Below are 24,366 nucleotides of genomic sequence, written 5' to 3'. Positions count from 1 at the left end.
GTCCCTTCTATTTCATCCAGCACTAAAAATGTTAAACCAAAGTTTAACATTTAGGATGAAAGCCTGGGCACTGGCAGCCCCAGCAAACTGAGCTGGACTGCCCAACTCCAAGAAGCCAGTTTTAGAGATAAGTAATGGTGAAAAGCAGAGATTGATTTAGTGTGTCAGCGCTGAAAAGAGGAAAAAATAGAAGGTTCCAGAAACCCCCAAGTATGTCTTTAGGCTGCTCACAAGAACTTAAGGCTTAAGTAGAGGAAGAATCAGACTAGATGTTTGCAGAATTAAGCATTCTGGTCAAGAAGTGCTGTGCTTGACCTTTGTCTCCAGCCTGCTCCTGCTAGAGGGGTGGTGGGAGGGCTGGATGCGGGTTCCTAAGGGGACTAATCTTCCTCCCAGATGATTACTGTGTTCCAGGGTGTGGACTCCACATCCAGGATAATTGCCCTCTGAAGTCTATTCTTACTGGAATCCAAGGTGACTCGAGGAAAAAGGTTAAGGACAATGAAACCTCTGCCTTTAGTTGAATGTGACAGGCAGAATGTTTGCAGATATGTTAGGCTTTTATCCTATTTTTCAGTCACCTTTTGGGTCAGAGTGAAGTTTTAAGTGTATTTTTAGCAAAAGTGACTTCTAAGTGCTTGTTTCTGGATTGATTGTGAGTGCCAGTGAAAGTGGTTGTCAAAACTTGGCTATCTATCCATTTCCGTGAATATGAAATTTTGTACATGTGAAAATTTTATACATAAAATTTCTATTTAATTTTAATCTGGAATAGTAGATAAATGAAAGTTACATAGAAGTTCTTGGTTCTGTAGTAATCATAAATATAATTAAAAATAAGGGAGCTGGCCTGGAGAAATGGCTTAACAGTTAAAAATGTATATTGCTCTTGCAGAAGATGAACGTTAGGTCCCCAGCACCCATGCCTAACAGCTTACTTGTGTAATTCTGACTCCAAAGGGATCCAGAACCTCCAGCCTTCAGGGGCTCCTGCACTTGGGTGCACATAAGTGAGCGCACGCACACACATAATTAAAAAATAAAATGAATGGTTTTTACATATGACACACTGCAGTGTTAGTCACTATTCATGGCATGCTTTTACTGTTGGTTTTGAAAGAATCTCTCAGTTCTCTTTCTGAATTTAGATTTCTTTAAATTCTCCTTAGTTTTGCAGCATTTTCTACAGCAGTAATAATGATTTTCTTATTTTATGAGTGGTTCGTAGTTTTTATATAAGGAATATTTTTGATTGACCTGACTTCTGTTGAATACTCTGTGTACTTTGAAATGCTTTAAAATTATTATTACATTTGTCTCAAAATAAAACGAAGCAAAACACTTTGCATGCACCATTTTCTTACCCTACCATGTAGAATTTAGGGATGTGTTCCAGAAATCTTGTTTGGAATTACTAAATTATTGTTTAGCAAGGCAACATTAAAAATCTTAACATTTTCTAATGGAAATGCATTCTCTTAACTGTTGGTAAGCAATAAATATTGAAGACTATTTTTGTCTTTTAAAAATGAATTTCTTTATAGAGTCGTTATGAGTGTTCAAGTGTAACTGCCTTCTCATCCTAATGTATGTATGTATTCCCTGTGGTTGGAGGAATTACTCTGTAGTTAAATAAGCATTTGTTTCAGTTGAGGGAAAACTAGGTTTCTAATGCTGAGTAATTTCTTCAGTTGAGCAGTAACTACATTTTAAAGAGAATTAAGGAATCAACTGATTCCTATTTAGGGTTCAGTATTGGAATGAATAGTAAGCCTGTTTAGTTTTATCTTGGGACTTATGTTTGCCCAAATGTAAAATGAACTAGAGATATTGCAATGTTTCTGTCTTTTAGGTTAGATGTTTATGTGTGTGATATGGATCATATACAGTGGTCACTTTGAAGCAGCAAAAACTTGGAAGAAAAATGCAAAGCTCTTCATGTTGGTTTTAAGTAATCAGAATTTCAGGATATCATTAAAGAAAACATTTGATGATTGATGGTTTCTAAGATTCAAGTAGTATGAAATCATATTCCATTTAAGCAGTTGTAAAATTTACCAGTGTTCCAACTTGCTTCAGTAGCTTTTTCAAACTTGAATTACAGATTTGCAAAATTGGAAGATTTCTTATTTTATCCATGACACTTTCACGCCCTAGATTTGAGCTACCTCAAAGGACTAACAAGTGCACACGAAACCTGGTATCCTAGCTGCACTAATGTTTAAGAGCAGTGTTTATTTCTTAACTTTATTAATTTCATAGTAGCTTTCTATTTGGTTATGCTTTAAATCCAGTGGTAAGAGAAAGTAGCTGCTGTGATGTTCAATGTTCTCAGCCTTACAGATATTATAACACATAAAGTGGTTGGGAACCACAGATTTATGTCAGGATATTATTTACACACGTTAGTGAAAGGGTTAGCGCTGTTGTGATCGTCTTCCTTGAAATGAAATTATTCTCTTTTCCTAAAGGATGTTTCTAGTTTATTTCTTTAATTTTTACTTACATGTTTGTGTGTGTACAATTATGGTTGTGCACGTGAGTGAAAGTGCCCATGGAGAAATCAGATTCTCCTAGAGCTGGCATTAGAGGCGTTAGTGAACCACCTACCATTGGTGCTGGAACAGAACTCAGGTTCATTGCAAGTGCGGTTAGTGTATGCTCTTCACTGAGCTGTCTCCACCACCCCCTCTTTTTTGTTGTTGTTTGTTTGTTTGTTTTATGTTTTTTTTTTCCCAAGACAGGGTTTCTCTAACTTTGGAGCCTGTCCTGGCACTCGCTCTGTAGACCAGGCTGGCCTCAAACTCACAAAGATCCACCTGCCTCTGCTTCCTGAATGCTGGGATTAAAGTCATGCACCACCACATAGTCCTCTCCTTTTTTAGAGGCAGTGTCTCCCTTGTAGGCTTAACTGGCCTGAGACTCAGAGAGCTCCATGGTTCCTTTTCCCAGGTATGTACAGGAATCTTCATTTGTCTCACAAGTATTTTAGTCTCCTCTTTTTTCTAATCACATCTCTTCTTAATTAGTGTGCCTCATAAAATGGACCTGGCAGAATCTCAGGTGTCATCACTATCTCTTTTTACGTTTTTATGTTCCCGTGTCTAATCAGAAAATGAAACGGAATATTCTCCATCATGTCTTAAGTAGCTGACTACTCTATTCTCACTGCTGTCGTTTCTAAACTGAATAGCTGTTAACCTTTTTTATTATTTTTTATTACAGTCACCTCTATCCATGTTTGCCTTATCCATGGATTCAACAAATGGAGTATCAAAGATATTGGGGGGGAGAAACTTAGACAACTATTTAACATGTACAGATTATTTTTCTTACCATTCCCTAGATAACTACACAGTAATGATTTACGTACACTTTCATTGTACTAGGTAACGAATAATCTAGAGATGATTGAAAGTACACAGGAGAGGACTAGACATTGTAGCTTAGTTGGTAGAGTGCTTGCCTAGCTTAGTTTACACAAAGCTTTGGTCCCCAGCACTGCATAAAACCAGGTGTGATGCTTGCTTGTAATCCTATTACTCAAGAAGTAGGGAAAGAGGATCAGAGGTCCACTACATAGGAAGTGGTACATGAAAGGGCTATAGCTATAGCTGCTTGGGAAGATTACTTAAGCCCATACATGTGCAACTAGCCTGAGCAGAAGAGTGTGACAGTTATGCTGGAGGATATACCTAGGTAATATGCAAATAATGGACAGCGGATTTGAACATCCACAGATTTTAGTGTGGGATGAGGAGGTTCTAGAACTAATCCTGGATATTGAAGGACAACTGTAGGCTTCTACTTTAGTGTCACTATTCGATTAAATCCCATCAGTCCCATGCTTAAATGGTAATTCTTTCCAGTGCAGATAAATTCTGTTTATTTTGAATGATGCTCCTCCATGCAGTTGATTCCTCTTTAACCTTATTACTCTATCCTGCCTGAGTCCCGGGCTTACAGGAGTGTGTCGCCCACTCAGCTGCCATTTGCTGTTGATTCTGGTCTTTGGATGTTCTCTCTCACAGTCTTGTAAAATACCCAGCAGTGAAGTCCTCTCTCCTTTTCTGAATCCCTATCTTTGTGATCCCAGACTGTAACACTTACCACATGGTCCTGTCTTTACTGCTATCATCTTGAACCTGTGAACACTGGGATTGACTCTATGTTATTTCTAGTCTCAGAACCTAATGCAGTGCGTGGCACATAGCAGGTGATTGGGCCTAGTCTTCAACTATAATGTGTTTATAAGTTTATAGGCATAATATATAAATTCATGAATGAAGAACTCTAATTTAGTATGGTTCAGCTTAAAATCTTTCAACTTTAAAAAACAATTGCAAGCTAATATATATTTGTTAGGAATTTATAGCAGTTCGTTATTGCCAATTGTGTATCACTTTGAACACACTCTGTTACATGATCATGACATCAGGAGACATGTTTTGAACTTCAGTCTTTTTCTGGTGTCTTGTACATTTCTTTGTCTATTCTTTTGGTTTTTGCTGTTTTTTGTTTTGTTTTTATTTTTTGAAATAAAGTTTCTCTATATCTCTCACTGTCCTGAAACTTGCTATGTAGACCAGGCTGGCCTTAAACTCAGAGATCTGCCTGCCTTTGCCTCCCAGGTGCTGGGATTAAAGTCTGTCTATTAATTCTTTTGGGTTATATTTTCCTCCCTGAAATACTTTTTTTTTTCATTTTTGGTTTCAGAGAAGATTATAAGCAACTTTTACTAACAATTTACTGGTGCTGAAACCTAATACCTACAACTTTTTTTGTAAACTGTGACTTGCTTTTCAGAGGATTAATTCTTCAAGACTTGGTGGGCAGCATTTGCCTCTTATCTGACAAGTTTTAGGACAGAGTAGTGTTTGTTGAAGAGAAGAAAGACATGTTTAATGTTTTTCATTGTTTCCTAAATGTATAGCCTGAGATACTTGCTTTTGATTCTGTTTTACCCCATATGTTTGGATTTGTGTGCACATGTAGTTGCTGTTTCTTGAACTAATAATTTTCTTGTCAACTGTGTGATTTACTACTGGTCTAATGTGTTGCTTATGTATATCAAGATTTCAGTATTTGAAAAGTGGTCATTTTCTTGTTTCCTATACCAGTATGTAGCATGTTTCTTTGGGGTTAAGACTACGCTATTGGCTATTTATTATATAGCTGTGTCTCTGTATCTACAAAGGATTGGTGCCAGGGATATCCAAATCTGTGGTGCTTGAGTGCCTTGTAGTGTGTGTGTCTGAGCTTCTCTGTGGGGCTACCAATGCTAGCATGTGGTAAGATTAGTGTTTGTGAGTGTGCATACACACACACACACGCATGGGTTTGAAGGTTGGAGGTCAGTTTTGGGTATCATTTCTCAGAAGCCAGTCCACTTTGTTTCTTGAGAAAGGTTCTCTCACTCCAGGGGCTCTGATTAGACTAAGCTGACTGGGCAGCCAGGCAGCCCTAGGGATTCACCTGTCCCAGACTGTCCGTTTCGGGGATTACACAGTGCCAGCATGCCCAGCTTTTTATGTAGGACCAAACTTAAGGTCATTGTGCTTATACAGCTTGCACATTGTAGTCTGAGTCACCAAGATTAATGTTCTTTAAAACCTACCAAACTTGCATGCGTGCGGCCAGCGTGTAATAAAACTAATTGTGATAAAAGACTCAGTGAAATAACTTCATAAAATTTAATTATAAAATTTATAGCACTCCGAAAAGATCACCAAAATCAAGTTGCTTCCAGTAATGTTAAATGATGTTAAAGTTTCTTTTAATAACTTTGGTAGCTTTCAAATAGATCAGTAGACACATGAAAAGATAGAACTAGCTTCTCATGATGTTCCTATTATGTTTGGTATCTTCTTGTATATATTCCTCATTTGTGAAGAGACACTTTCAGAGTTGTTTTGAGGTGGTTTTTCCCCAACTTCTACCTTTAATTCTAAAGTTATTTAACATAACTTGAGAGTGTAGACAGTGAAGGAAATGCCCTTGAAAAGCAGTACAAAAAGATTTCCATGGGATGGAATTAAAAACCCTGTATTTAAAAAGAAAAAGTTTATGGTCTTCTTTTCCCTTAATACGTTTAATTTTTGCCTGAAATGTCTAGTTTTGGGTATAGCAGAAGGCTAGTGTTTGTTGCTAACCAGCATTTTGTTATGAAGTCCATCATGTGCAAAAAGGTAGCTTCTCATTACTATCCTTATTGTGTTGCCATTTCGGAGAAACTATGGGCCAGAAAGTAATGGGAGTCCAGGGAGTCAGAGGTGAGGTGTGGTGGTGACCATTGTGATACTTCATAGTTAAGTGGCTCTCCAGAGGAAAGTTTGTCAGGTAGTTCATCATTTGTCTGTATATTTGGATTCTTTCAACTCTTGTCTTCAGACTACCGTTTATTTTCAGTAGTTCAATAAGGAAGTTAATATACTTAAGAAATCTGGATAATTTTAAAAGGAAACTTAAGTGAGGGGCTGGAGAGATGACTCGGGGGTTAAGGATACATGTTCCCCATGTAAGAGGACCTGAGTTTGATTTCCAGCACCCATATAGTGAAATGAATTTTTTTTTTTTTTGAAATTTATGTCCTGGCAATTCTAAAGCATGCATGGGTAGTCCATATATGGTGGTTCTGTTGAACCTGTCCATATCGGGTTTCATGGTCTAAGTTGATGAGGACGACTGACCAGGTCTCTTCCTCACCCGTCTAGTGACTAGTAACCATATATTATCACAGTTCCAGAAGATCTGGCATCTTTTTTTTTTTTTTTTTGCCTCATGTAGTACATGGATATTTATGCATGTAGCACACCATATGCATAAAAGTAAAGAATTAAAAGTAAGTAGCTAGTTGAGATTCAGGGTTTGGGCTTTGCTCATTTTGTCTCCTTTCTTATCTCTTGTGTTGCTTCCTCCAGATCCCTTCCCATCCTCTTCATTCAGTCCTAGCTCCCACTGCTTCTCCTTGAGTTCTTGTGATTTAGTACGAAGAGGAGTTCATTGCCTGTTTGTGCCAATGAAACAGAGTCCTTTACTTTGTCCAGTGAGTGTCCTTTTTATTTAATCTGAAAGTCTTTAGTTAAAATACAGAATAACTCACACATGTTGATAGCTGTGCCACATTGTTTTCTACATAAATAGCCCCTAATGTAGGCTTCCAGTGATTCAGAAACAATGGAGATTTTCTGTGCTAAATAAAATAATGTTTTTCATTTTTACTTACTGTCAAAGGCAGTCAAACTTATTTTAAAGTTTTATTAAGCAAAAAGATCAGTAATCACACTTTTGAGCAGATTGTACCTTTATCAATAGAACTATGTTGTGTTCTATCTACAGCTTTTAAGAGTGGTCCTTAGATACTGCCTTTTGTAATGTTTATATTTTTTCTTAAATGTTTGTATTTTACTTTAAGTCATCTTTCAGGCAGTACTTAGTTTTACTTTTAAACAACTTGAAAATCTTTTTTTTTTTTAAAGATGTATTTATTATGTATATAGTGTTCTGGCATGTATGCCTGCAGGCCAGCAGAGGGCACCAGACCTCATTGCAGATGGTTGTGAGCCACCATGTGGTTGCTGGGAATTGAACTCAGGACCTCTGTTAGAGCAGTCAGTTCTCTGAACCTCTCTCCAGCCCCAACTTGAAAATCTTAATCACAGACTCACCTATTCACATTTATTACTGATGAGTGTAATGACTATTGCCATATTTCCTTTTTGTTCTTGTGCCATTCTTTCTGCCTTTCAATGTATCGGTCATTCTCCTGCTCCAGGTTCATTGGAGCATTAAAACTGTTGTATGTGTCTGTCTGTGTTGTGTTTAACTTCATTTGTTTGTCAAATTACAGAATTTTGAGTTAATTCTTGCTTCAGAGCTTTGTGATAGTTATTTGTCAGGACCTACTGTTGGAAGTTTGTACCTGATTTGTTCTTTTTCCATTGTAGTTAGTCTGATTTTCTTTTCTACTTAAACGTCTTTGAAATTTTTGCTGTAAATTTTAGCATGTGTTTTTAAAATGTGTAGGTTTTTTCTACTTTTTTTTTTTGGAATTTTAATAACGTCTTTCACTGTGTCTTTCCTTCTGGGAACTTGGTGGATGTTGGAAGTACTTGTTTATTTTCTTCAAACTTCCTACCCCATCCTCTGTTTTCATTGAATTCTGGAAGTTTTCCTTGATCCTATTATGCGCAAATCAATCCCACACCAGTTATGATTTAAGGGGATATTCATTTAGGTGGGTAAAACTCACGAAACACCAACCGTCAGGAAAGGAGCCTCTCATCGCCTGAGCAGGCACCGGAACCAAGAGAGCAGGCCCCACTCTTTTTAAAAGATAAATAGACCACGCCCCAGTGGACTGGTATTTCAACAGCTATTGGCTGAAGGAGCAGAAGGCGCTCCTGCAGCTCAATGGGCTTGTACTTCAGCGACTATTGGCTGAAGGAGTGGAAGGTCCTCCCGCAGCAATTCTACCTTGTTCTTAATTTGTACCTCAGCTGTGCTTGTAATATAGCCCCTGTGTTAATTATACTTTTTTCCTTTTCAATATATTTACTTGTAGATTATATTTTCATGGTTTTTATTTTATACTTCAGTGGTAGAGCTTGTGCTCCGCATTAAGAGACCCTGAGTTGGAGCTCCAGCAGCTTCTCCCCACTACCTTCCCTCTACTCAGGGAAATTTCTTTATCAAATAGAAAGTGCCCTTCTTGTATGTATTGGCTTTCTTTCTGTGTCAGCAATTCCTCTTTGTGTGGTTTCTTGGAAAGAGAACCATTCTCTTTTCTGGATGACACAGACCTATTGCAGTATGACTTGTGCCTTTTTTCCAGTTGAGAAAGACAACTAATGAGGTTATCCTAAATTCAAGCCATCCAACTATTGTCCTGATGGTTGTTTTCCTAATACCACACAGGGGTTCTCATTTTTTTTCTCCCTTTTCTTTCTCCCCAGCCCCCCTTTTTTTAATTTTTTCAATAAAGGGTTTCTCTGTATAACAGCCCTGGCTGTCTTGGAACTCACTTTGTAGATCAAGTTGGTCTCAAACTCAGAGATCCACCTACCTCTGAATCCAGACTTCTGGGATTAAAGGCATTCACTACCATGCATATTTCATTTGTCTTTTTTTTTTTTTGTTGATTCTAGCATGTTTTCATAGCTTTATGGATTTGCACCACCACCACCCTAATCGTAAAGTTCTGAGTGAGTTTACGACTTTGTTTTTGGCTGTATTCATAGCTATCCTAGGACACATGAAGCCTTGACTGCAGGTGGGACATAACGTGTAACCTATTTATTCTTGAAATATGTTTCATGGTTGCTGCTTGACTTCTACTGGAAGCTTTTAGAAGATGAATAAATGAATTGACAAATGGAAGATTTTCAGTCATCTGTTGATTTGTGTTCTTGGTTCCTTTTATCCCGCATCTTGGTTTTTAACATACATATATTTCTTGTTAGCACCGTCCAGCTTAAACTGTCTAGGTTATATTCCTATGTATAATAGATAGTTTGGCTTACCTACAAATCCTTCTTTGTACACTATTACTGAAAAAACCCTATAGCTATAATGATGCTAAAGAAGGGCAACGGAGTAAAAATAGGGAGCTTGCTAGCACGTGAGAGGCCTTGGGTTTGATTCCTAGTACCTCCAAAAGAAAAAGAAGTAGTACATAAGTTTCCAGCTATTATCAAAATCCCCTGAAGGTTGTAAGGGATCAACTTGACATGACCCTGTCGCCTTGATCATAACTACCCATTGCCTGCCAGGCAATTGCCTTGCCAGTGTCTTAACTGATAGTAGGCATGATAATCATTTTGAGAGAGGCCAGGTACGGTCCTGTAGACATGAGCCTACCTTTGTCTACCCCTTCTGCCTTGGTGTAAGGATCCTTGCCGCTGCCCAAAATAGGAAGTTCAGGATCTGTTAGTCTCTATTTAGTTGTTGCTATTTACTTTTGAGTAGGGTCTTGCTGATTAACTCAGACTGGCCTTGAACTCTTTTGCCTTAGACTTTCTAGTGGCTGGTATTACAGGTTCATGCTACCACACCCAGATATGGTGGCTGACTTTCATACACTAGATTTTTGTAAAACAAGGGGTTTAAATTACTTTGGCTGAGAAATATCCCATTTGGTTGGAAAACATTAAAGTTGTTACTTCTGGCGTTGGCAGAAGTGATAGAGAAGTGATACTTTAACATGTTCATCTTTTGGGGAAAAGTCTGAGTGGTTTCAAACTGAAAATAGCCACCCTATTTTCCCATATTATTTCATCAGCTTGTTTAATCACTATGGTCTGAGTTTATTCTTGAATATTAGTTCTTAATAATTGTTTTCTCTCATTTTAGAATTCTCTGGATAGAGCCCAAGCAGCCAAAAACAAAGGCAACAAATATTTCAAAGCAGGAAAATATGAACAAGCTATTCAGTGCTATACTGAGGCAATTAGTTTGTGCCCTACTGAGAAGAATGTAGACCTTTCTACATTTTATCAGAACAGAGCAGCAGCCTTTGAACAGTTGGTAAGTACTCTATTGTTATTTCCTCTGTTTATCTGCTTAAAGTCTCAGTTAATTCTGCTCAGCTCCAATGCTTTTTATTTGTTTGTTTGTTGTTTTTGTTTTTTGAGACAGGGTTTCACTGTAGTTTTAGAGCCTGTCCTGGAACTAGCTCTTGTAGATCAGGCTGGCCTCGAACTCACAGGGATCCGCCTGCCTCTGCCTCCCGGGTGTTGGGATTAAAGGCGTGTGCTACCACCGCCTGGCACCAATGCATTTTTTGGAACTGATTTGAAATTATAAGATTTTTTTTTCAGTTTTATGAGCCAAAATTGTGCAGCAAAATTCTATAAATTCTATACATTTTAATTTTTAATAAAATCATATAGTTTAGAAGGTTAAAGTTTCATGGTGATCCCTCAACAGTTTGAGATTATTGGTTCAACTTTTTATCTCTTTATAATATGCAAAAAAAGGAAAAAGATGAGTTCCTTTTACACATACTGTTTGTTGCATTTTTTGTTACTGTTACGTCTTGTATAGGTTTTATATTCGCATAACCAAATCTTTCGTTCTTATTAAAAACTAGTAGTATGATTGTATGCTTTTATAGAGGGTTGATGCATTAAAACAGTGGAGAAGAGGGTGTTAATAGAAGAACCAAGACCCAGAATTGCTTGAAGACAAGCAAGCATTTGATGTTTAAAAAAGTATAAAAGTCTACTGAGTACAGTAATGAAAGTGGAAGTAAGCAAGAACAAAGTCAAAAAAAGTCTGTAGGTAATGAGTTTACAGTTGAGCAAAGTGCAACAATGTAGTCCTGTGTTCTCAGCACATAGAGGGTGGAGGATCATGGGTTTGATGGCCAATGTGGGTTACATATCTTGGCTGAAGACAATGATGAATAAATGAAGCAAAATGAATTTGTAGTTGATTCTTAGTACAGTGGGGATATTTAAGGGATTTTACAGTGGAGGAGTATCATCAAAGATTTCTCCCACTGTTTTGTCAAGAACATATTGGAATCAGAAAGGATGACAGCATGTTGTTGGACCAGCCTACACAGCATGTAAAGGAAAGCTGAAGACCAGCAAAAATTGCTGTTGCATTGGACATGAAAAGTGAAGACAAACAAGAATTTAATATCATCAGAATGGAGAAGGAGCAAGATAGTTTATCACACATTTGTAATTTATGAGGGTAGCCTAGCTAGAGATAACTTTGTGAATCACCTAATTTTAGATGGTAAATAACGCCAGACAGTCACCCAAGGAGAAGAGAGAGGTGAGTCCTTGAAGATGGCAGCTTGTAGCGGTCAAGTAGAAGGAAGGAATTCAGCCAAATACATTGAGAGGCAGCAGCCAGTCGATAGCAAGACAAGTGCAAGGTGGACTGATGACAAATTAATTGCTGATGAGTGGGGTAGCTGTAAAATAGAACAAAATCTGGACATGTGTCCATGTCATGGGATAGTTCAGAAGAGAGAAGGATCTTAGCATGGGGAAGGTATGGATCCAGATCACCAGTGCTAAAGGGTACTGCTATTCGCAGTTTTAACAGGAGCGAAAGGTTTAGAAGCACAAAGCCACAGGCAGGTCCAAGGTAGAAAGCCTAAATATCCTCATTGCCTATTTGTAGAAGTTTAGTGTAGTGTCTTTATTGTGTGTGTGTGTGTGTGTGTGTGTGTGTGTGTGTGTGTGTGTGTGTACACGCATGCGCGTGCACACGCATATAGACTTTGTAGTACATTGTAGTTACTCTTTGAATTGAGAATACTTTTATTGAGAAATTCTTAACACTTGGCCTGTTAGGTTTTGAAAACTCAGTTCTATTAACAGTTCTGTTTTCTGTGTAACTGTTTTTTACCTTTTATGCTTTCAATTACAGCAAAAATGGAAAGAGGTGGCACAAGATTGTACAAAGGCTGTTGAACTTAATCCCAAATATGTGAAAGCTCTCTTTAGACGTGCAAAAGCCCATGAGAAGCTAGACAATAAGAAGGAATGTTTAGAAGGTGAGCATTTTTCTGTGTTTTCAAAGGAAAATTACTGCAGGATTTGTAGTCATTAGTAAATTTATATGAAATTGCCTGTGCGTGTAGAAAGCAGCTAATTATCTTTCAATGTTAAACTCTCCTCAGCAGAAATTTCTTTGTTTAAATTGCTGATTTTTAAGTTCTATCTCTCTTTCCAACTGTTGGGTTTTTTTTGTTGTTGTTGTTGTTATTGTTGTTGTTTGGTTGGTTGGTTTTTTTTAATTTTTCAGTTATTTATTTTATTTTATTTTTTGAGGCAGTCTGTGTATAACCCTGACTGTCCAGGAACTCACTATGTAGACCAACTGGTGTAGATGGAGTGGCAGGCCACTTCCTGCTGCCCGGGAGGGTTCCCAAACACCAGCTAGCTTTACCCAAAATAATTACAGGGATTCTTTTAAACACTGCTTGGCCCATTAGCTCTAGCCTCTTACTGGCTAATTCTCACATCTTGATTAACCCATTTCTAATAATCTGTGTAGCACCACAAAGTGGTGGATTACCAGGAAGGATCTTAACCTACGTCCATCTTGGAGAGGAGAGCTATAGCGTCTGCCTCATTTCCCTTCTTCCCAGCATTCTGTTCTGTCTATTCCACCTACCTATGTTCTGACCTGTCAGGCCAAGCAGTTTCTTTATTAATTAACAATGAAAGCAACACATAGAAAGAAGATGCACCTACATCAAACTGGCATTGAACTCACAGAGATCCACCTGCTTCTGCCTCCCAAATGCTAAGATTAAAGGTGTGTGCCACCACACCCAACCTCAACTAAGGAGTTATTAACACTCATTGACTAAGGAAATCAGAAAAATAGTTTTAGCAGGTTAGTGTTGACATATGTACAACTACTTCCTTGTATAGACGTGAAATAATTTGGAAGTGAATCATTAAGGAAAACATTATTTGCCCTCCATATTTTTCAAACATTATTTTCTACACAATTGCAGAGTATATAATTCTCAGAAAATGTTATAAATGTTCTTTTACCTCTAATTGGCCATGACTGCTTCCAAAACTGCAATTAAAGTACAGGTCCCCAACTTTTCAAGTTTAATTTTCTAAGTGATGTGATGCTAAAGCAGAGTAATTTCTACAATCTAAAGTGCTTTCAGTACTTGTTCACAAGTTCTTTAAAAACATCAGTAATAAAATTTAGCCACAACTACTTTTTAAATAACTTTTGGGGTTGATACTAGGCCATAAAAATTCAGGATCTCACAGATGCTAAGCATACTTATGCCACTGAGCTGAGCCTAAAATGCTTTTTGTTCTCTCTCTCTCTCTTTTTTTTTTTTTTTTTTTTTTTTTTTTTTTTTTTTTAAGGAATGAGTCCTTTAAAAAGATGAAGCAGTTTTAGATCATGTTTGAAAATTTAGAAGTTTTGTATATCATGTGTTGGTCAAAGAATTCCATTTCTAAAATGAGAATACCAAGTTTTGAACTAGACCTTGAGTTATCGCAGATACAGCAGGGAAGAGGTTGACTGGAGTTTAGATTAAAAAAAAATGGAATGAGAAATGAAGACTGGAGTTAGAGCTAGCTGAAATTAGCAGGGAAATGGAATCCATGTTGACTTGTTTGGAAGACATGGGTGTGGACTTGTGAAAAGTCAGGATTGGGGAGAGAAGTGACGGCTGCAGAACACTTTTTTAGTAAAGGGTGAGTGATTGAGGGGCTTTTCTTTGCCACTTGAGACCTCTGTGTTGTGAGCTGTGCGGCATACCCAGTTGAAAGTTGAGTTCTTTGGCAAAGTAGCTTTTAAAAAAATACTTAGGAAGTGAGGCAGGAGGATTAGTTGTGTGGAGAAGTTTGTTAACAGCCTAGGTAGCATAGGAAGATGTGAGAGTGTCTACTTTGTCCACTTGCCTTGTGTTTCTAGTCAGAAGAGCGGATTCTGCAGCCTTGTTTATTATCCACAGAATGTTAGAGCATTGAGACTTCAGAAATGAAACACAGTAGGCCCGTTCATTTTGTTGATGAGAAAAACCCAGAGGAATAAAATATTGACAATTCTTGAAAATTAAACAGTTCTGCCTTGCTTTGAGTTGAGTTTGGCTTTTTGTAGTTTAATTTGTACCTATTTGATGCTGCTGGTCATCTTCCTAATGATTCCATAATTCTACTTTTACATCATTTCCAGATGTCACTGCTGTGTGTATATTAGAAGGGTTCCAAAATGAGCAGAGTATGCTGCTAGCTGATAAAGTTCTTAAACTTCTCGGGAAAGAGAACGCCAAAGAAAAATATAAGGTAAGTTAATATGAGTTGGGGAACATTGGATACTCCTTGAGACTGGATAGTGTTTATGATAACAACTGAAACTAGAACTAGGTTGTATTTCTTTCTCCTGTCCTCTTAGGTTGCATATCCATTTTCAGTAAGCCCAGAACTGTACTTAGAGACTGTAATTCATTTTATGTGTTACGGTTTCCACACAATAGTTCAAAAACCAAATCTAGTCTGCTTCCTATATGTTAGCCACTTGCATATTGTCTGGGGCTACTTTTGTGCTGCTACAACACTTTTCAGTGGTTGTCACTATATGCAAAGCCTGTGTAGTGTCTACAGAACCTCTCTGTCTATTACCTGATCTTTTATAGAAAAATATTTGCCAACTTCTGCTCTTTATCATTAGTTTTTATTGTAAATTGTATTAGTGGACATTAATTAGTGACATGGTTTAATTTAACAGTTAAACAAAGCTCTCTTCTAGAGTAGTGTGTGCAAGTGGATGGTCCTGGATTCCAGGCTGGTAGCTCTTACATGGGAGGTTAGGGTAGAAAGAGTACATGGACTGAGGCTGGCCTGTGCTACAAAATGAGACCCTTACAGGGTTTGCTCTGTTGGACAGATGTTAAGTGCAAAGGAGCTAATACGGGCTAAGTGTTGAGGGAGAGGAGGTACAGTGCTGGACAAGTGACAGAGCTTAGCTGACAGTGGCGGACGGTGCACTGCTAATTTTAGGAATGCAGGGCAGTTGTGCCTTTTTTGTTTGCTCATGACTTCATTTTCTCCTAAATTGATGTTTATAACTAATCTCTATAGCTAGGTTTAGGCGGCACATGTCTATACTTCCAGTACTTGGGAGGCAAAGCAAGGGGATTCTAAGTTGAAGGGCGAGTTAGTCTGTATAAAGTGAGACCCTGTCTCAGAACAACAACCAACACTTACAAGGTTTCTTTAATGTGGGCTTCCATGTATTAACATGCACTGTTAATCCAAGAGCAATATAGCTAACTGTACTAGAGCCCAGAACTTTATTTCCTTAATTCATAATGGAGTTCTTTACAATCACCTGTAGCTTAGAGTTTTCCTTAATTCATAATGGAGTTCTTTACAATCACCTGTAGCTTAGAGTTTAATATTGTCTAATAATTTGAAAATGAAAATCTACTGTTTTTAAAAGTCATTGTGCAGTGTACTTCTTTGATTAATGTTTTCCCATTTTAAAAAGAAGCTTAAAAATGGTTGAATTTCAGAACCGTGAACCTCTGATGCCATCGCCACAGTTTATTAAGTCTTACTTCAGTTCCTTCACGGATGATATAATTTCTCAACCAATGCTTAAAGGAGAGAAGTCTGACGAAGATAAAGACAAGGAAGGAGAAGCTTTAGAAGTAAAAGAAAAGTAAGTATGCTGAGCACGGCGTCTGCTGGATTGGCTTGGAGCACCAGTAGGTTCACAGTCACCTAATTTTACTACTGTTAGAAATTGTAGTGTCCAACCCACAGGTTTAGAAGCACTGATCTAGAATATAACTACTGAAAGGAGAAATTGTACTTTAATGTACAATGCTCTTTAATACAGATGCCCTTTAACTTACGAGGGGTTAAAGCCCTGTCAATACCTTATAAATTGAAAATGTGGTAAGTCAAGTATGTGATACTTTATGTAACCCACTGAACAACAGAATAAACTGCCATTTATTTGCCCCTGTGATTCTATGGGTGTTTGTGACTCGCTGCCCCTGTTCAGCACCATTGCACGGAATTGTGCCACATGTCTCTAGTTCAAGGCAAGATAAAAATGTGAAGTATGTACTTCCAAAGTCTACCATTTTCACAACTTGTTAATGTTTAACTGCCATAAATCAAATATCTTAGAAGTCTTGTAGTGTGTGTTTTTTTTTCAGTTGGAAACCTCTTTATTAAGCATCTCCAGTAGCAACCATCATCTTAGAAGAAGAGTGTTGTACCCAGGTGGTGACGGTGCACACGATTAACCCCAGCACTCAGGAGGCAGAGATAGGTGGATCTTTGAGTTCGAGGCCAGCCTAGTCTGTAGAGCAAGAGACCTGTTACAGGACATCCAGGGCTACACAGAGAAACCCTGTCTAGGAAAAGAGAGGGGAGGGGAGAAGGAAGGAGGAGAGGAATGTTGTATTCTCTGTTTTTAAAAGAGAGGTCATTCTATCTAGATAGCTTGTTGGGTAAAGGTGCTTGCCTTGCACCTTTGGTGACCTGAGTTAATTCTAGGTCTACTTTTTAAGATGGAGCAATATATCTATTTTTGAGGGACTTTAGTGTTTTTACTTCTAGTTTTCCTTACTCACTCCATCCTCCACAAAACAGTGATCTGTACAAAACACAGGTCTGATCACTCCTCTTGCCTTGATTATTGTTTATTTCTTCCTTGTTCTTCTCATTGCCCTTAAATAGCTGTTGAGTACCCTACTGATATGGCCCAAACAGGAAGGGAGACAGTGTCCTTATCCCTATTATAGAAGAGTATCTTTCTCATTAGCTCTCCTCACGTTACCTAATGTTAGAATCAGGGTACTAGCCTAAGCATTCTGCCAATGACTGCTGCCTCTGTTGAAAACTGTTTCTTGAAGGTATCAAGAGAATTCTGCTGATTAAGAAACCCTAGTCAGTTTAATCTCTAGCCATAGCTCCAGTCCCATAGTGATTGATTAATATAGAAAGAAAAGACAATTTGGAGTATCATATATAGCAGGTTTTAGCATTTGATTTTCCCTTAGAAATTAATTTTCTGTGTTTGCTTTCATCTTCAGTTCTGGCTATTTAAAAGCTAAACAGTATATGGAAGAAGAAAACTATGACAAAATCATAAGTGAATGCTCAAAGGAAATAGAAGCTCAAGGCAAATACATGGCAGAAGCTTTACTACTACGAGCCACCTTCTACCTGCTCATTGGCAGTGCCAACGCAGCCAAACCTGACTTAGATAAGGTCATCAGTTTGAAGGACGCTAATGTGAAGGTACAGTTGAAAGTGTGTGTGCATGAGAAGCTAGAAAGTGAGCATGGTTTCTCTACAGCTGCAGTGCTCGATGCCTTAGCATTTAACTAGCAATTCTCAGAAAGGCTATTGGTTATTTTGAGGAATCTACATCTATTAATATTTGTGTAGTAAATATGAAGCAGTACTATTTATTCCAGGTAAGAAAACAGACATCTTTCTCTACAGCATTTCCTCTTGTGACTATGCCCTACTGTAAAAGATTGTGTTTGAATAATGGCGATAGTGATTCTAAGGATTGTTAAAATCCTTTTTGGGTTTTTTTGTTTTGTTTTTTTCCAAACAATTACTGTGTGTAGCCCTATCTGTCCTTGGAACTCACTCTGTAGACCAAGCTGGCCTTGAACTCACAGAGATCTTCCTGGCCTCTGCCTCCCAAGTACTGAGATTAAAGGTATGCGGCACCACCACCTGATTGTTAATCCTTTTGAAGTTAAATTTTCATAATGAAGATACTCTACAAAATTTTCCTTAATTTCTTTCATATTGATTTCCTGATTACTAAAACTATTGTATTCTGCTGTGAAGCATATGCATTATTGCTTGAAGAAATGGCTTATATTTATGATTGTGACTTTTAGCTTTAACAGCTAGAAACAGTAATCTCTATTATATATCATGTATAAAAATTAACTCAAAAGGAACCAGAAACCTGAACGTAAGAACTAAGAATAAAACTTGCAAGAAAAACATATAGGAATAAGTGTTGGTTACCTTGTATTAGGAAGGGGTTTCTGAGATATGAAACCTAAAATACAACTTCAAAACAGAAAAAGGTGCCACCAAAATGGCACAGTAGGTAAAGAACTTGCTCCCAGAGTTGACAACTTGAGTTCTTTTCCTCGATCCCATGTGGTAGAAGAAAGGATGGACTCAAGCAATGTCCTCTGACTTCCACACATTCTGTGGCAGATGCTCGTGCGTGCATGTGTGTGCACACAGGAAAAGAACAGCTTTTGAGCTGGGCATGGTGGCCTGTACTTGGGTGATTGAGGTTGTAGGATAGTTTAAAGTAAGCCTGCACTTGAAAGAACAATAGCAGAAAACTGAAAATACCTTCCAAGGAATGGAAGAAAATACTCAGGAAGCGTTCTTATGATAAAGGCTTTGTAATTGAAAATAAAAGCTTAGAACCCAACAGTAAAAATGGAACCTAATCTGAAAATGTACAAAAGATTTCAACAATTCGCCAAAGAATATTCTAGAAATGACCAATGACAGTATGAGAAAAGTACTCCAGCAGTACTTCCTGCTAGGGCAGCACCAACCAAAACTTCATTAAGTACTTCTTCATTCATTCCTATTCTGATGACTGTAAGTATTTAAATAAAAAAATAGAAAGCACAGGCAGTAAGACTATAAATACAAAACATGGGTTATAACAAATACTGGTAAGGATATAGGGAAATTGGAACCATGCATTTACTGTAATGGAATATAGAGTGGTAAAGATGCTTTGGAAATTAAATATTACTGTGCCATAAGAAGGAATGCTAATACATGCCACTCCAATGAAAATTCTAAATGAAAACCCAAAGAAACATTTCAAATGTGAGGAAATAGACTAGAGATAAGTGGTTTCTGGGCATTAGATTGGAAGCGTTATGCTTGTGTGTGTTCTCTGGGTATGGTAAAAATGCTCTGAAATTTTTAGTTAATGTACTAACAAACTTGCATATAGTCTTTGAGGAGTGAACTTTATGGTAGGCATTACAGAAATTTTTTAATGTAAATTGAACTGTAAAATTAACAGGAACTTTTTCTTTGGGTGTGTAGCTTCGAGCAAACGCCCTTATCAAAAGAGGCACCATGTGTATGCAGCAGCAGCAGCCCATGCTCTCGACCCAGGATTTCAACATGGCTGCCGAGATCGATCCTCAGAATTCAGATGTTTATCACCACCGAGGACAGGTAGATCTGGTCTTACCTGGAATTCTGGTCTATAACTTGATAACTACTTTTCAGAATTTCTTGATGTTTAAATGTTTTGTGTATTGAATTGGCCTGTATTTACTTACATCTTTATGATGAAATTATAATTTTGGTATTGTGGAAGAAAGGGAAAAATGTGGACTTACCAGATCAGCTAGTTTATTAGGTGTACCTAGTTTATAGGTTTTAGTGAATAAACACTAATCCCACTTAGTAACCATTGTAATAATTATTTATAATTACATATGTATATCTGTAGGCTCCACTAGAGCTGGAGTGGTAGGCAGTTGTAAACTACCCAACACTATCCAGGGAGCCAGAAACCCAGAATACACCCAGTCTAATTTGCTTACTGTGGTTTCTTACCGTACAGTGTAGTAGAAGGGAAGAAGTTTCTATAACAACTAAAAATATGAATATTTGTTTATTTATTTTAGACCTAAGTCTCTCCTGTTGTGCAAGCTCATCTGAGCACATGGTCCTCCTGCCTCAGCAGCCTGAGTACTGGGAATACAGATGTACCTGACTTGAAGTTCTTTCTAGGGGAAAATTTTGTCCAATGTTTCTGAAAGGTGTTACATGGTGTTGAAATAACATTTTAAAGATTCTTGCCATTTCCGTCTTTATTTTTAGTATATTGAAATTAATTGAATGATAATTATATAAAGTCTAACCTGATTGGAAATTAAGTAGAGAAGCACTTAAGGTTTTTACATTTCTTAATTTTTATTTAAATTACAGGGAAAATGGATTATCATGTTTTATTTTTAAATCAAACACCAGTTTTGAGGTTGTAGAATCATGACTTTTTTTTCCTGCAAAGTAATTTTATGTTGAATAAATTAATAAATGCTGAGCATTAACGATGATAACAGAATAGAAATTGGTGCAAGTTTAAATGTTGAGCCTACTATTCTGACTGCATTTAATTATGAGTTCTTCCCTAGCTGAAAATTCTGCTGGATCTAGTTGAAGAAGCAGTGGCGGATTTTGATGCATGCATTAAATTAAGACCCAAGTTTGCTCTGGCACAAGCTCAGAAGTGTTTTGCATTGGTAGGTGCTGTTTTCACCTGTGATTTCATAAGCACCATTTGTATTTTGTTGTATTTAGTAAAAAAAAAAAAAAAAAAAAGAGCATCTCATTTCAAATGAATGAAATCAAATGGTGATTTCAGGTAGAAAAGATGTTTGATGTGTGTTAATGGGTATATAGTTGACCATGGCCTCCCAACCCTCCTGCCTCACCTTCTCATGCTGGGGTTACAGCCCTACCACCCATACCCAGAGTTTATAACAGAATTGATTCACTACTATAAACTAGTGTAAAGGTTTCAAAAACAATTTGAAGAAATAATTTATAGTCACAACATGACCTAACTGCTTATGCTTTCCCTGTAGCTAGCCCTAGAATAATTTTCCCTATAAAGAAAGTTGTGTCATAAATATTTATGTTGAGCCAGGTGGTGGTGGTGGTGGTGCACGCCTTTAATCCCAGCACTCGAGAGGCAGAGACAGGTGGAATCTGTGAATTCGAGGCCAGCCTGGTCTACAGAGAGAGTTCCAGGAAGGCTCCAAAGCTATAGAGAAACCCTGTCTTGAAAAACCCTAATAAACAAATAAATATTAATGTTACAGGCTTAAGATAAAAATAAAATTAACTGCATTAAAAAGTCTGTAGGTAGGCTATAGCTTTGTGAAGGCTTTGTGAAGGCTTAACCTGTGTAAGGTCCTTGTTTTGAATTTTGGCACTTCAGAAAAATAAAATTATGCCATGTATATGCTTACTTAACATCTTAGAAGAGAAAGCATTTAATTGGGTGCCACGGTCTGAAAGGACTAGCCCATTATCCTGTCAGGGAGCATGGCAGAAGGCAGGCAGCCATGGTGCTGAAGCAGTAGTTGAGGCCTTCATCTGATCCATAGGAGGGAGGGAGGAGAGAGATAGGAAGAGAAACTGGGCCTTTGAAGTCTCAAAGTCCACCTTTAGGGACACCTCCTATAAGGCTACACCCAGTTATTCCCACCAAAGAACTGAGGATTGAGCATTCAGATTTACGACTCTGAGGGCCATTCTCATTCAAACTATTCCAAGGCCAGAAGACTCCTTCTGCTTGCTGTAGAGTCCCCAGTGACCTGCAGTCCCAGCATAGTGTTTGATTCTCTGCTGCTGAGTTGTTCCTTAGAGTCTTTTTGGATACAGCAAATTGTATTAACAGGTCACTTGCTTTTCTGGAAACACTTTTGTAATGTTCCGTATCTTCTATGTTAAGATTCCAGAAGTGGTTTTAGCTCTTTGACTTGAGTGTTCTGATTTTTAAACAGTATCGCCAGGCATATACAGCAAACAATTCTTCACAAGTCCAAGCAGCTATGAAAGGTTTTGAAGAGGTCATAAAGAAATTTCCAAGGTGTGCTGAAGGCTATGCGCTTTATGCCCAGGTAAGTATAAACAGTTTTTTTAAGGACTGCATTTGTAAACTGGGTCCCAGTATGGGATTGTGCTAGCCTGATCGCATTTCTGTGGGTACAGCAGTGCTGTTTGTGCTTTGGTCGCGTCAAGACCCATGGCATGGTCCTGAATCCTAAGCTTAGAAGGCAGAGAAGTTCTGAGCAAGCATTTCTCTCATGCTTTTAGCAGGACTGGATTGGAAAAGTAATTTACCCTTTACGTAAATGATAGGGGAATATCCTTGGTATGCGGTCTTTTTCTTTAAACAGCTATCTAAGCTGTAGCAGCTTATTTTCTCTTTTAAGATTCTTGGTAATTAGCATACAAACTAATGAGTTTTTTCCAGTATCATCATACGTCATTTCTCTATTTTTCTTTTTTTTTTTAAAAAAAAATTTAAGTTTCTTTTTCTTAATCTTTCTCTTGCTCTTCCCTTCCACCTTCTTGGTTACTTTTTTGCTTTTATGTTACATGTATTCTGTTACCTTCTTGTCTCCCTTAGAACCTCTTTTTACACACTAGTGCTCCTCTTTCTAGTTTCATGACCTGTACCTACACTTATACCCATTCATAAACACATAAAAATTCAACACTTATTTGTACACATGAGATAGGCCATGTGATATTTGTCTTTCTGAGTCTAGGTTTCCCCATTTAATAACATAGTTTTCAAAACTGTTTACTTAATGACACTGCCTGTCATCCTTGCACAGGAGAACATATTAATCTTTCTTGGAACGTTCTAATGTCATATATGTGCTACCAAGTCAGAACTTTCTAACCCTCACCACTCTAAGCCAGAATTCCTTGATATTAGAGTTGCAGGTAGTTGTTAACTATCATGTGGGTGCTGGGTATCAAACCTATGTCTCTGGGAGAGCAGCCAGGACTTTGACCCACTGAGCTATCTTTCCAGCCACTGTCAAATCCTCCTCCCCCCCACCCCCTTTTCTAGGTAGCTTTGACTGATCTGGAACTCACTATATAGACCAGGCTGACTTTGAAATAGAGATCCCTCCTCTCTGCCTTTCACGTGAAAGGTATACACCAAGAAACTTGGCTAAAAATTCTTGAAACTTTATTGCTTTAGAGTTGAACTACAGAAAGCATGATTGAAACCCAAATCAACTGTATTCTAATTTGAGATTCTTAAAAGCATTGATTTTTGAGTCATCTATATTAGTAAATAATTCTTCCCTTTGTCTTTCAGCTAAAATTTGCCTTTTCTGTATTTATCTTTTCCTTTTGTGAGACAGGGTCTTATTATGCAACCCGAGGTGGCCTTGAACTCATGATCTCCCTGTTCTAAGCTAAGTGCTGAGATCTGAGCCTTTGTCACCATTCTCAGATTCCAAGTTCTTTTAATTACAAAAGAAAACCCCAGGAGCTTTCCCATAAATATCATAGAAATAGAAAACATTAAAAAGTTGCTATCTTTTAAAGATTTCACGTCTTGTTATTCTTCATGCTTTTAGTGTCATTTGAAGGAGGGAGGCCTGTAAAAGGGTTGATTTGTGTGGGGCTGTTCTTCCAATGTGTCCTACATGCCCCTGGGCAACAACTGTTAATCTGGGATGTGGAACAAGCTAGAAGTTGTTGTTTCTTTATTCCTAGTTCCTTCTAGTTCTTTATAAAAATGAAGCAGTGTTGCTTACTACACTTGCAAATTCAGTATAAAAGCACGCACTAGCCTGGTGGTGGCCTACGTCTTTAATCCCAGCACTGGGGGGGGGGGGGGTAGGTAGGTCTCTGAGTTCAAGGCCAGCAAGGCTACACAGAGAAACTGTTTTGAAAAGCAGAGAGAGAGAGAGAGAGAGAGAGAGAGAGAGAGAAAGCGCAAGAGCATACACTGTGTAAAACTATATACAAAGGTAAACTAAGACAAACAGGGGAGAGTAGCCATCCTTTGTTGTAGAATTCAGGACTTTTTTTTGGCTAGATTTCTGTTAGGAACTAGGAAAGCAAAGACCTGCCCTTTAGTGCAGCTAGCACCAGGAAGATTTGCAGCTAAGTCACACCCTTCTCTTTTCCCTTTTAAGTGGGTTTGATTCGTACACAGTCTCTTCACAGTGGCACTAGCATTAATTCACTGAGCATTTTAGTGTGACTTTACACTTACACATATAGAAATCTAGGCTTGTTTTCTGTTGCTTCTATGAAAGGTATACAGTATCAGTTTTTC

At 37.9% G+C, this 24,366-nt stretch overlaps 1 protein-coding gene across 1 annotated transcript in view; it reads left to right on the top strand.

Moving 5' to 3' along the window:
• Tomm70 (translocase of outer mitochondrial membrane 70) overlaps positions 1 to 24,366 on the top strand; it is a 33,754-nt gene that overhangs the window by 1,676 nt on the left and 7,712 nt on the right. The window contains exons 2-9 of the mRNA XM_005344949.3: positions 10,351 to 10,524; positions 12,388 to 12,514; positions 14,680 to 14,789; positions 16,019 to 16,167; positions 17,555 to 17,762; positions 19,578 to 19,712; positions 20,681 to 20,788; positions 22,058 to 22,174. Coding sequence (XP_005345006.1) covers positions 10,351 to 10,524; positions 12,388 to 12,514; positions 14,680 to 14,789; positions 16,019 to 16,167; positions 17,555 to 17,762; positions 19,578 to 19,712; positions 20,681 to 20,788; positions 22,058 to 22,174 — 1,128 coding nt within the window. The remainder of the gene's footprint in view (positions 1 to 10,350; positions 10,525 to 12,387; positions 12,515 to 14,679; positions 14,790 to 16,018; positions 16,168 to 17,554; positions 17,763 to 19,577; positions 19,713 to 20,680; positions 20,789 to 22,057; positions 22,175 to 24,366) is intronic.

The sequence above is a fragment of the Microtus ochrogaster genome, chromosome 2 (genome assembly GCF_000317375.1).
Source record: "Microtus ochrogaster isolate Prairie Vole_2 chromosome 2, MicOch1.0, whole genome shotgun sequence".
Classification (NCBI taxonomy): domain Eukaryota; kingdom Metazoa; phylum Chordata; class Mammalia; order Rodentia; family Cricetidae; genus Microtus; species Microtus ochrogaster.
This window is presented reverse-complemented; position numbering and strand designations above follow the sequence as displayed.